The sequence below is a fragment of the Lolium perenne genome, chromosome 7 (genome assembly GCF_019359855.2).
Source record: "Lolium perenne isolate Kyuss_39 chromosome 7, Kyuss_2.0, whole genome shotgun sequence".
NCBI lineage: Eukaryota > Viridiplantae > Streptophyta > Magnoliopsida > Poales > Poaceae > Lolium > Lolium perenne.
In genome coordinates this window covers 231,582,974-231,596,720 of record NC_067250.2, presented here as the reverse complement: position 1 = coordinate 231,596,720, position 13,747 = coordinate 231,582,974, and the positions used below count along the sequence as shown (strand labels likewise).

Genomic DNA, 13,747 nt, shown 5'->3' with positions numbered 1-13,747 from the left:
AAAAGTCCACTTTCAGGTTATCATCCGAACCCCCTCCAGTATTAAGTTGTAAACAACAGACAATTGCATTAAGTATGGTGCGTAATGTAATCAACACAAATATCCTTAGACAAAGCATCGATGTTTTATCCCTAGTGGCAACAGCACATCCACAACCTTAGAACTTTCTCATCCTTTGTCTGATTTAATGGAGGCATGAACCCACTATCGAGCATAAATACTCCCTCTTGGAGTCACAAGTATCAACTTGGCCAGAGCCTCTACTAGCAACGGAGAGCATGCAAGAACATAAATAACATATATGATAGATTGATAATCAACTTCATATAGTATTCAATATTCATCGGATCCCAACAAACACAACATGTAGCATTACAAATAGATGATCTTGATCATGATAGGCAGCTCACAAGATCTAACATGATAGCACAATGAGGAGAAGACAACCATCTAGCTACTGTATGGACCCATAGTCCAGGGGTGGACTACTCACACATCAATCCGGAGGCGATCATGGCGATGAAGAGACCTCCGGGAGATGATTCCCCTCTCCGGCAGGGTGCCGGAGGCGATCTCCTGAATCCCCCGAGATGGGATTGGTGGCGGCGTCTCTGGAAGGTTTTCCGTATCGTGGCTCTCAGTACTGGGGGTTTCGCGACAAAGGCTTTAAGTAGGCGGAAGGGCGGGTCAAAGGGCGTCATGGGGGCCCCACACAGCAGGGACGCGCGGGCCCCCTGTTGGCCGCGCCGCCCTACTGTGGCGGCGCCCCGTGGCCCCACTTCGTGACCTCTCCGGTCTTCTGGAAGCTTCGTGTAAAAATAGGACCCTGGGCGTTGATTTCGTCCAATTCCGAGAATATTTCCTTACTAGGATTTCTGAAACCAAAAACAATGAAACAAGAATCGGCTCTTCGGCATCTCGTCAATAGGTTAGTGCCGGAAAATGCATAATAATGACATATAATGTGTATAAAACATGTGAGTATCATCATAAAAGTAGCATGGAACATAAGAAATTATAGATACGTTTGGGACGTATCACGCAACACCAGGGATTCCGGCGCCAACGTGGAACCTGCACAACACAATCAAAGTACTCTGCCCCAACGTAACAGTGAGGTTGTCAATCTAACCGGCTTGCTGTAAACAAAGGATTAGATGTATAGTGTGGATGATGATGATTATTTGCGAAGAACAGTAAAGAACAATTGCAGTAGATTGTATTTCAGATGTAAAGAATAGGACCGGGGTCCACAGTTCACTAGTGGTGTCTCTCCCATAAGATAAACAGATGTTGGGTGAACAAATTACAGCTGGACAATTGACAAATAAAGAAGGCATAACAATGCACATACATATATCATGATGAGTACTATGAGATTTAATCAGGGCATTACGACAAAGTACATAGACCGCTATCCAGCATGCATCTATGCCTAAAAAGTCCACCTTCAGGTTATCATCCGAACCCCTTCCAGTATTAAGTTGCAAACAACAGACAATTGCATTAAGTATGGTGCGTAATGTAATCAACACAAATATCCTTAGACAAAGCATCGATGTTTTATCCCTAGTGGCAACAGCACATCCACAACCTTAGAACTTTCTGTCACTGTCCCAGATTTAATGGAGGCATGAACCCACTATCAAGCATAAATACTCCCTCTTGGAGTCACAAGTATCAACTTGGCCAGAGCCTCTACTAGCAACGGAGAGCATGCAAGAACATAAATAACATATATGATAGATTGATAATCAACTTGACATAGTATTCAATATTCATCAGATCCCAACAAACACAACATGTAGCATTACAAATAGATGATCTTGATCATGATAGGCAGCTCACAAGATCTAACATGATAGCACAATGAGGAGAAGACAACCACCTAGCTACTGCTATGGACCCATAGTCCAGGGGTAGACTACTCACACATCGATCCGGAGGCGATCATGGCGATGAAGAGACCTCCGGGAGATGATTCCCCTCTCCGGCAGGGTGCCGGAGGCGATCTCCTGAATCCCCCGACATGGGATTGGCGGTGGCGCCCCCTCTGGAAGTTTTTCCGTATCGTGGCTCTCGGTACTGGGGTTTTCGCGACGAAGGCTTTAAGTAGGCGGAAGGGTAGGGTTGGAGGCGGCGCGAGGGGCCCACACCATAGGGCGGCGCGGTCCCCACCCATGCCGCGCGGTCCTGTGGTGTCGGTGCCCCGTCGCCCCACTTCGTTTCCCTTTCAGTCTTCTGGAAGCTTCGTGGAAAAATAAGACCCTGGGCGTTGATTTCGTCCAATTCTGAGAATATTTCCATTGTAGGATTTCTGAAACCAAAAACAGCAGAAAACAGCAACTGGCTCTTCGGCATCTCGTCAATAGGTTAGTGCCGGAAAATGCATAATAATGACATAAAGTGTGTATAAAACATGTGAGTATCATCATAAAAGTAGCATGGAACATAAGAAATTATAGATACGTTTGAGACGTATAATGTGGCTCCACCAGGACTCCTCCGAGGCTGCCCTTCCGCCTATATAAAGCCTCCGTCGCGAAAACCCTAAAACAAGAAGCCACGATACAAGAAAAGTTCTGCAGCCGCCGCCATCGCGAAGCCAAGATTCAGGGGACAGAAGTCTCTGTTCCGGCACGCCGCCGGGACGGGGAAGTGCCCCCGGAAGGCATCTCCATCGACACCACCGCCATCTTCATCGCCGCTGCTGTCTCCTATGATGAGGAGGGAGTAGTTCTCCCTCGAGGCTAAGGGCTCTACCGGTAGCTATGTGGTTAATCTCTCTCTCATGTACCTCAATACAATGATCTCATGAGCTGCCTTACATGATTGAGATCCATATGATGATCTTTGTATCACTATTAATCTATGTGCTACTCTAGTGATGTTATTAAAGTAGTCTATTCCTCCTTCATGATGTAAAGGTGACGGTGTGTGCATCATGTAGTACTTGGCGTAGGTTATGATTGTAATCTCTTGTAGATTATGGAGTTAACTATTACTATGATAGTATTGATGTGATCTATTCCCCCTTTCATAGCTTATTGGTGACGGTGTGTATGCTATGTTAGTACTCGGTATAAATTGCACGGTCTATTATGCTCTAGAGGTTACTTAAATATGAACTCCGAATATTGTGGAGCTTGTTTACTCCGGCTTGAGGGAGCTCTTGTAGCCTTACACAATGAATGGTGTTTGTTATCAAACAAGAGAGTGTATGTAGCACAAGTGAGGAGAAGTTATTTATTTATTATGTGATCAATGTTGAGAGTGTCCACTAGTGAAAGTAGGATCCCTAGGCCTTGTTTCCAAATACTGCAAACATCGCTTGTTTACTGTTTTACTGCATCTTTACTTCCTGCAATATTACCACCATCTATACCACCTGTGTTTTACTATCTCTTCGCCGAACTAGTGCACCTATACATCTGACAAGTGTATTAGGTGTGTTGGGGACACAAGAGACTTCTTGTATCGTAATTGCAGGGTTGCTTGAGAGGGATATCTTTGTCCTCTACCTCCCTGAGTTCGATAAACCTTGGGTGATTCACTTAAGGGAAACTTGCTGCTGTTCTACAAACCTCTGCTCTTGGAGGCCCAACACTGTCTACAGGAATAGAAGCGTGCGTAGACATCACATTACACTACATAGCAAGATGAAGAAAGTTGAGTATGATTCCCTACTCAACATTGTAAGTTGTATAAGTACTACAACATTATTGTTATCTGGTAAACTATTCAAGATCGAGACTTGAGTTCATTTAGAAATTGGATGGTTCTGGTATCCAGTTCACAGTGGATCCTCATGTGTCGTTCGGAGTGGATTCTCATGTGGTTTAATCGACACAGGACACCATGTAGATGCTATATTAGTTAGGCACCACCCCGCTTCGATTATATCTGAACGGAGTGAGTATCACTTAGAGGTTGCTACTATAGTTTTAGATTTCATGATGTTAATTCAGTGCTATCTGGATACAACTTTGTTTTCCACATTCTTCATGCTTTAGAAACGCAAATTATTTCGCACCCGTTGCAACGCACGGGCAAATGTCCTAGTTTACACAAAAATAACCTTTTTACGAAAGAAAAGCACAGACTGATCCTCCGGTCAAACTATTTCACTCATCTAACCCTTTTGTGTGGCATCCCTCTCATCGGCGCCACACATCACTGTGTGGCGTCCATGCGAGCGGCATCACTCATCCATCCGACGTGGCATGGTCGACGCTGACCAGCCGACGTGGCAGGATGTGTGGCGTCCTTCACATTGGCGCCACACATTGAAACTTATATGTCGAAAATATCCAGGGGCTCCGGACGCTTAGTCCTTAGCCGTTTTGGCGAGCCTGTTTGTGTGGCGCTGTGCCACTAAGCGTTCGGAACCCCTGGATGTTTTCGACATATAAGTTTCAATGTGTGGCGCCGATGTGAAGGGCGCCACACTGTGCAGTGTGGCGCCAATGCCATGGGCGCCACACATTGACTTGTGCTAAACCATGAAAATTCCTACCATATTTCAACATTTTTCAATACAGCAGTGCACACAACATGTATGAGACAACATAATTGTTCAGATAACACATAAGGTTCGACGACATCAAGGTTCGAATTGCAATAAGGTTTGACGATATGAAGGTTCGAGAAGATCAAGGTTCACACAACATCAAGGTTCGACAACATAAAGGTTCGACAACAAGAACCTAGCCAAACGGACATCACTGTGTGGCAAAGGCTCCCTCCCCCTTCGCCTTCTTCTTCTTAGATTGTTCGGCCAGTTCTTCCTTCTCCCTTATGTCACGAGCCAACTGAACCACCGAGTCAAAGAAATGGTGGCGCTCCTCCGTCTTTGAAGCTTCCGCTTGAGCTCTTTCCTCCTTTATACGCTCAGCCTCCTTAGCCACCTCCTCTAGGTGCATCCTATTAGCCCTCTCCCTCGCTAGTTGAGCAAGTTGCCAGTTCCTCTGGAATTTTTCCCTCCATAGACGGCCACATTCGGCCTGGAGCTTCTCATTCCTCTTATTCTCGTGCCATAGGTATTCCTTATACTCCCTTTGCATACGGGCACGCTCGGCCATCTTCTTCTCGTGCTCCTCCTTCTCCTTCCTCACAACTTCTTCCTTCTCCCTCTTCCGCACCGTCCTCACAGCCTCCTCCCAAACGGACTCCTCATTCTCATTGCCCTCCCACGCCCCCTTCCCCTTGGTGGGTTGAGTTGCCATACCTGAAAACAAAATTGAAAAAACCAAAGTTAGTCACGGAATAGGAAAATAGAAAGTACAATATAATTATATTGGAGACACATACGGAAAAGGCCCCGCTAGGTATCCTAGCATGATATCTCCGCCGAGAGCTTGTATGCAACGAACCTGGATGTGAGTTGACGGTGGTCTGGCTGTGCATCCTTGCCATCAAGCTTCGGCCATCGGCACATGTGAGTGGCTACACAGCTTGTTATGTGCCAAGAGGGCCCTTTTTTGAAAGGTCTTGCACGGACAACCCATGGGCACCTTTTATCTACACATGTTAGTGTGTACCGCTTCTTCAAGTCTGAGTGAACAACGGTGTAAGGGCGATGATGCTTAATCGAGAACTCCTTCAACCATATCTTCAATTCCAAGAAGGTATCAAACGTGATCCCTTTAGAGATCATAGCCATCCTACCATCCACATCTCTCTTGGAAATTGGCCTAGCTCCAAGAAGTAAACTTTTGCCACCATCAACCACGGCTCCATCCGCAAGACTAACATCACGGAACAATGGTATCCGAATATCCCGTCTGGTTACCTTCTTGAATATCTCGGCTCTTTCAGCTTCCTTAGCCGTCAAGCCATCCTCATCAAGTTCCTCATCGGGTCCATTATCATCCGAGTCCGACGCATAGCATCGGGAATAAGGAATGAAGTGGTTCATCTCCTCTTGCGTCCAATATTTATCCAAATCACCGACATTGTTGTCATTAATCTCGAAACCATCATCACCACCGTCATGCTCGTCATACTCCTTCTCCAACGGAGGATCTTGGGCAATGGGAGATTGGACGATGGGAGATTCGGTGGCTTCTACTTGGCTCATGGGTGGTGGACTCCTAGTTTGAACGGGGGAGGAGCGCCGGTTAAGGTCAAGCTCGATACGAGCATCAACCGTCTTGGTTGCAAACAACTCCAAAGCCTTGTCTTGTGACTCGGCCACCGTCTCCTTGTAAACGGACCAACGTTGCTCGGAGTTGATACGCATTGTCTTCCAACGGGTGTGCATTCCAAACCCCACATCATGTCTTCCCTCTAGCTCAACACCATCATTTGGCTCATTCCAATTCAACTCAACCCTCACTTGTGCTACCACCTCCGCAAAGCTAGGGCTAAGGTCAAACACCAAGTCAACCTCTTCCGGGTCCGGCTCTAGGTTTCCCTTCAAGAAAGCATCCTTGTCCACATGATGAACATGAACAATTCTTTCCATCCCCCAAGCATAATGTGAACAACACATACATGCATGTGTTCATTAGTTACCATAATCAACATAATCTACCCATACAACCTAGCACACTACCATTTCTCCTACTTCAACAACCCTAACATCCAACCAAATTCACATTCACCCTCAAATCAACCTAGGGTTTCATATGTAGATTCAACCAAATACACAAAATCAATTGATGAAAAGAAGGGGAACGGAGGAGATTACCTCAAGGAACGGGTTGGGAACGACCTCCACTGGCAGATCTGATGAAATCTAAGAGATTTGAGTAGGGATTTGAGGGGGGGGAGAGAGAGCCGGCCGCCTTGTTCTTGAGGGAAAAAGAAACAGAGAAGAGTGTGGCTGGGGCGGGCTCGGGTGGCCACACATAAGTGGATGTGTGGCGCCCTTGCCATCGGCGCCATAATTTCAATGTGTGGCGCCGATGGGAGCGGCGCCACGCATCCTGCCACATCAACGTCTACCACACCTCAGCGTCGACCACGCCACGTCGGATGGGCGAGTGGCGCCGCTCGCAAGGGTGCCACACAGTGAGGTGTGGCACCGATGGGAGGGGCGCCACACAAAAGGGTTAGATGAGTGAAATAGTTTGGCCAGAGGGTCAGCTGTGCTTTTCTTTCACAAAAGGGTTATTTTTGTCAAAATCGCCTGCACAAGTACAAACATCACGCACACAGGGACACACTGCGAAAACTTGTTTTTACAGGCGCCGGTATCTACCGGAGTGATGTCAGCAATAACGTCAGCCATGTGCTGACCAATTTTTTCACAAAATTGTGAAACAAATTTGAAACATAATTGAAACATAACTGAAACACTAATATTTTTGTGAAACAAACCGTAGTGACGTCAGCAATGATGTCATCAGTTTCACTTTTTGTCAGACTGTTTCACAATGTTTTCCATGTATCACTTTAGTTTCAAAAAAGTTTCACTTGTGTTTCAATTATTAGTTTTATATTAGACAAATATCAAAAGCCTCACCAATCTCAAAGCAAGAGAGTGGACGGTAGATGTGACACCTACACCTACTGGCGCCTTTAAAATCGCCGCTCTCGAACACACTGCCACTCTCTGCCTCGTCCCCGCAGTCTCGCACACCGCCTCAAAACTTTCCACCAACCCGAAATCCTCGCCGCCCCCACCTACCATGCAGCCGACGGTATCGGCCCTGCCGCTGCCGGAAGAACCCCTCGACGAGACGGCACCGGCGCTCCCGGAAGACATCCTGGAGCAGATCTTCCTCCGCCTCCCGCCCTCCTCACCGGCGTGCCTCGTGCGAGCCTCCCTCGCCAGCAAGCGCTGGCTCGCCCTCCTCACCGGCCCCCGCTTCCGCACTCGCTACCGCGACCACCACGCCGCTCCTCCCACGCTCGGCTTTCTCAACTCTTCTGTGGCTAAGAACCATAAGTTAACTACGCTGCATTTCAATCAGACAGAGGTAAAGAAAACTCAAAGCAAAACAAGTTGCGATTGGACTTGGCAGACTTGCAGATATCAGCATGTGTAACTTTGTTTTCATTTATTACATTCGACTCAATTTGCGAACATAATTCTTCTAACTCGCTTGTAAAACTTCTAGTAACTAATTGATGAGTAGTTCTGGATTTCTAAAGAATATCCCGTCACAGCAAACATGAGAACCTATAGAATTTCTGGGGAGAAAGCAAACTGTCACATACATATGAGCGATCACATTTGATTCATCTCAGCTTTAAATATCATTGCTCTCATGTTTGGGCAAATCATTTCAAGTTGTAAATCATGTGGATTCATGTACTGTTCGGCCATCTCCTGATCTTCTCGATCCTCACGGCGCATCCCAGCCACCAGCGTCTCTGCATGCACCAGGTGTATGGTCTGTCGAGGGAGGCCATCGATGGAGTGCAACTTTGATCCGATCGTCCGTTTATAGATTCCCAGGAGGAGCAAATACTCAAAGGTAAACTGTGCCAGAGCAATAGTGCCAAAATTTCTTTCGGAGTTGCAATCAGTGTTTTTACTATGCTGCATTTCAATCAGATAGAGGTAAACAAAACTCAAAGCAAAACAAGTTACGATTGTACTTGGCAGACTTGCCGATATCAGCACGTGTGACTTTGTTTTCATTTATTACATTCGATTCAATTTGCGAACATAATTCTTCTAACTCGCTTGTAAACTTCTAACTAATTGACTATTTGATGAGTAGTTCTGGATTTCTAGAGAATATCCCGTCACAGCAAAAATGAGAACCTATAGAATTTCTCGGGAGAAAGCAATCATCACACACATCTCAGCGATCACATTTGATTCATCTCAGCTTGCAATTTATGCCGCACGAGCCGTAGCTTGAGGCACATCCGCTTCTTCAGGTCTGCTGAGCACAAAAGATGTGGTTAATAACTGACTACACCAGCACGCAAAATATGAGCAAGAACTGAGGATGAGCTGAGTCAAAACAAAATAAAGCACGAGATCGAGTAAGAAACAACTCATATTTCCATTTCCATTTCCATTTCCATAAGATGGTGCAAAAAAGTGAGATCATTTTAGTTTCTATGAAAGATAGACCATCAGTTCATGTGGTGTGTATATTGTCATCAATATGCACAACAAAACAGATTAAACAAGTAAAAAACAAGGAATCCAAGAAAAAAATATACAAACTGTTAGAAATAACATTTGACACGCACCTCTCAATTCCTTCTCCAACTTCCATTCTGACAAAATTGCCAATTGTCACTTTAGAACCGACCTCCTTTGATAAATCATTCAGCAGGGTCTGATAAGAATGATACAAACAAGCAAAACTATTAGAGATCACAATTCACAGCCATAAATTGTCAAATGAAAAGATTTGCAAGCTTACCTTAATGTTTGTGCTATCATTAACAATATACTTTTGCTCCAAAAGCACAACTTCTTCAAAATACTTCCTCAATCGACCTTCCACCATTTTCTCCATAGCCATTGGGGGTTTACCTGATTTTTCAGCCTAACATGATACAGAACAGCATGCCATGTCATTTCTCAAGTAACTTTTTTTTGAACTGCATTTCTCAAGTAACTTGGCAATGCACAATCCCTAATATTGAGGATGCATGTAGTCCATGTCTTTAGAAGATATAGAAACCAAGTTATAAAATAGAGTTATTCAACTCATAGGAAAGCAGTGTAAATGCTGAACTTCTAAACCTAAACCAAAAAACTGTCTTGATATGGGTCTACATCCAGAAATCACAATATGGTATGTATGATCTGGTCGCTTTCCATTTCAGAATTAGATGCACATGTTTCCCTTTTCTTTCAATCCAAAATCTTACAGCAATGCATGCATTTGCTTCTCATTTATTCTTAGCCATTCTCTACTTCCTAAATTGTTTTGTTTGTTCTGTGAAGATAGTAGGAGAGTACTTAAAAGCTGGTTCATGGATTAATGACCTGTAACAAACACATTTAGCATAAAAGTGCATGTCCATTTCTTATGTCATGGTGGATGAACATACAACTACTCAGAGATATATTTTCCAGAGCTGTTTCATTTATGGTAAATCCTTGTAGGCAATGTCAGAATAAGGTACCTGAGTTCGGAGCACGTCACGTTCATTTTCCAGAGCTGCGGCAGAAACCAGGTCTTTTGATAAGAATAATGGCTTTTGCGCAACAATATGCATTGCGATAGATGACCCAACTCTCTTGAGAGCATCAAGCGGGGCACTGCTATCTTCTGCTTCTAATGTAACCAATCCAGCCATTCGACCCAAACCTGAAGCAAGAAAAGTGCATCACTTAAGTGAACGAGCAAGTATGCCATTTCTCAAACGCCAGGAGAAGATTAAAAAGAGTGCCCACACGAACAAATCCATAATACTGAGTCTGGCCAGCATATGAAAGAGAATATAAGTAGGATCAATCTAATATGCTGACTCATCGTACTTTAAAGGAGCACAGAAACAACTTCTAGCCGAAATGTCAATGTTTCTTTTCCTTTATGTTGTACTGCTAGTACAAAATACAAGAGTAGATGTTAAAATTGTTGTCAGTACTCAGTAGTATGGTTGCACGTTTATATTTCTGCCAACAGTTTCACAAAAGTAAACTACCACTTGTCTCGTGCTACAAAGTACAAACACAATAAATACTGAGGGAAAGATAGTAAAAAACACAGTATGATGTCCAGTTGTCTACAAAAGATAAAATGGTGATAAAAATTAACAGGTGACAGACATGCTCCCTAATCAGTAGAAAACCACTGTTCATGTTTTTTAAATAATAAAAAATAGCTAATGGAAGGGGAAAATCTGAAGAATGATAACCAAAGTATGGATAAAATTTGAGGAACTGAAATAAAATCGTCTGTGCACCTGGCTGGGGACAGTTATGCAGATAAGATGAAACAACACCATGTCCGGCAGTGGAAAACATGAAGCCTCTTCTGAGTTTTACGTTCTCCCCCACCATGGCAGCAACTTCTGTGACAGCATCGCGAACAGTTGTTTCACCACTGAGTTTAGGATGATCTAGGTTAATGCTCATGTTCTGAAAAGATTGAGAAAATTTATAGTTTCTCGCGCATGGAAAAAAAAGAACAAAAGGACAATATATGACAAGTTCAACTCTAATGTAGACATTTGAGTTTATACAGATCATCATATGTTATTATCCGCCTATGTCAAATAGACATGGGCACTGCATGACCCTACAAGTCTACAACTCGGAAACATGAACCTAATTGTTCCGAGAGTAATGAAACAGAATCAAAACAGGAAATTCAACCAGAAAACCTGAAGTAATTTTATTCTATTTCACATGAACATGATCAGCTCACAAAAAACTACCAAATTTAAGTGATATGCTGATATCGCAAACATAGGTATATAAGTGTTTGGACGTTCTCCATGTTCTCTACTATTTAGCCAATATAACATTATGATCAGGAGTAGTTTTGTACATGTATCATTTTGTCAAACCGACACCACAGGTAATGAAAATCCAATGCCAAGAAGGCTTAGATCATATTAGGTCACGACATAACACTACACACAAATTTGATCACATGGCTGGTTTAAATGGAACACAATTCAATATGGAACTCCACTTAATTTAAATCCAGTGATTCAGAGTCCGTACATGACAAGTTTAAGCCTATCAACTTGTGGATATAGTGATATAAACAACATCTCATGTATCAGAGCAGCTCAGCAAGGGGTGGATAGAAACAATAGATGTCCTATTAAATGACAAAATGGGTAAGTACACACACCTCCAAATATGCAGGAGCAAAAGGAAAAACCAATTTGCCAGGTTCTTGAACTGACAAAACCATTTTCGCCAGGGATGATGCCTGCAAGAAAAATGAAATTTGGAAAAAAAAACTTATCAACATTGTACCTGTGTGAGTAAACAGATAATCAAATGATGCAATACAATATCCAAAGTTATTAACATCCTAGAAGATTAAAAAAAAAAGGCATGAACAGAGTACTTTGGAATACAAATACAACAGAGTTTGAAGTTGGAATGTGTCAAACAAACAAAAATGAAAACTAGAAAGCTGATTGATAAATGTTTAGACAACTTCTATTTATGATTGACATACCATAGTCATAAGTCAAAACCGACGCAATATACATACATGCTTAAATCCAGAACATATCAGGCTCAGCATATGCAAGCAAAACGAGACAGGAACGGAAAAAAGGGATGGCCCAAAAGCATCTTGAAGACGAAATCAATAAGCAAGACTGAAAAAACAGGGCATAACAGTCACTATACTGGATCTGATGAGTTACAACAAGACACGGAGAATCATATTTGCAACGACCAAGGCAACAAAGGATAGAAACAACATGCTGCAATAGTAGGACAACCATTACAAGAAATAGCAACATCTACTTCAGAATTGACCGTCTTCTTTCCAGAAAGTAAAATCATAGTTCTTCAAGTCACGAAGAAATGATTTCTACATACGATAGCAATAAACCCATGTTCCAGTTCCCATATGCTTATGTTGATGATATGAATCTAAAGGAATATCTTGCCTCTAGCTCACTAGCACAGTTCAACATAATTATAATATATGATAGTAGTACAAAGCATGTTGCTGAGGGTGAAACCAACCAGATACTGGAAAACTTCGTTTCTTGCCACAAAGTCGGTCTCGCAGTTTAGCTCAACCACAGCTGCCCGCTTCTCATCCTGTGCCATAGCTAGCAAACCCTCAGCAGCAGTCCGTGACGACTTCTTGGCAGCAAGAATCACCCCTCTCTTCCTGAGATCCTTCTGCGCCTCCTCTGAAAGAAGTCAACAAACTGCAGTAAGAATAGAGGACATAACAAAATTTCTCAACCAAAGCGATGAGAAGGAAGAGCTCACCGATATCCCAGTTGCAGCTGACCAGCGAAGCTTTGACATCTTTGATCGGAGCGCTGGTTCTTTCTCGGAGCTGCTTGATAAGACCCATCTGATCGGGCACTTCGGAGCTAAATCTCCTGTGAAGCATGCCATTTTGCGGGAAATGGTTGCCCAACAGATGAGTTTGGGATGTCGCGGAAGGGGAGAGTTGGGCAGCTTGTTGTTGGGCACGCGACAGAAGGCTTGCTATGGGCCTTCTAGCAGCAACCTGGCCCCAAGCCATTCTCGGATTGTGCTGCAGCAAGAGCGGATAGACGCAATTCTTCAGGAAAGTATAGAGCCGACGAGCATCAAACAGTGGCAAATTCGGTGTCGGGAGAAAGTATGATCCATACACAACCGGTGTGTTTTAATGGAACATCGCCGCCGCCGAACACCCTCGCCGCCAGCGCGGGAAGAGAGGGAGAGGAGGAGAACCTACCAGGGTCCGGTCGCCGCCGCACCTCGATCTGCCGCCGCCGCCGCCGCACGAGAGAAACGATGGAGAGGAAATGAGAGGGTTTGTCCTTCTCGGGGGTTTCGGCCTTTCGGGTCGCGTCTACGTGACCAATGGGCTGGCCCAGGCACGGCACGGACTAGCCCACCTTTAAACGGGCCAGACACGGCACAGCACGCGGAGGCCGCTTATTAGGGTTGGGGGGTCATGTAAAAAAAAGGTTGGGGGTGTTGGTGTGAGGGAGCTCACCGGAGATGGAGAAGGGAGATTTAGAGGGAGAGCCGGGGGCGGCGAACCGGCGTAGGTGGTGCCTCCAGCAGGACAGGGTGGCGAGGTGCTGCGGCAGCCGGTGGCCGACGGCATAGGAAGCATGGAATCAGGGGCGAGAAAGTTTTTCGTTCTTTGCTTTTTCAGGATGGGGACAACGAAGA

The 13,747-nt window shown here is 44.4% G+C and overlaps 1 protein-coding gene across 1 annotated transcript; it reads right to left on the bottom strand.

The window, feature by feature from the left end:
• Positions 1-8,523: 8,523 nt before the first annotated feature.
• LOC127313923 (elongation factor Ts, mitochondrial) lies at positions 8,524-13,451 on the bottom strand. The gene is made up of 9 exons (XM_051344407.2): positions 13,302-13,451; positions 12,842-13,115; positions 12,587-12,759; positions 11,730-11,810; positions 10,831-11,005; positions 10,048-10,232; positions 9,336-9,461; positions 9,160-9,248; positions 8,524-8,840 (listed from the first exon to the last, which is right to left on the bottom strand). The coding sequence occupies exons 2-9, from the start codon at positions 13,101-13,103 to the stop codon at positions 8,795-8,797; spliced, it is 1,137 nt and encodes a 378-aa protein (XP_051200367.1). The 5' UTR covers positions 13,104-13,115; positions 13,302-13,451; the 3' UTR covers positions 8,524-8,794.
• Positions 13,452-13,747: the final 296 nt, after the last annotated feature.

Bases quoted from the DNA above. Each gene is read 5' to 3' on its own strand.
- LOC127313923 (XM_051344407.2), bottom strand. From the start codon at position 13,103: ATGGCTTGGGGCCAGGTTGCTGCTAGAAGGCCCATAGCAAGCCTTCTG. The intron at 12,760-12,841 runs GTGAGCTCTTCC...GACTTCTTTCAG, and splicing joins CAGCTGCAACTGGGATATCG to AGGAGGCGCAGAAGGATCTC. The intron at 8,841-9,159 runs GTGCGTGTCAAA...TGTGCTCAGCAG, and splicing joins GTTGGAGAAGGAATTGAGAG to ACCTGAAGAAGCGGATGTGC.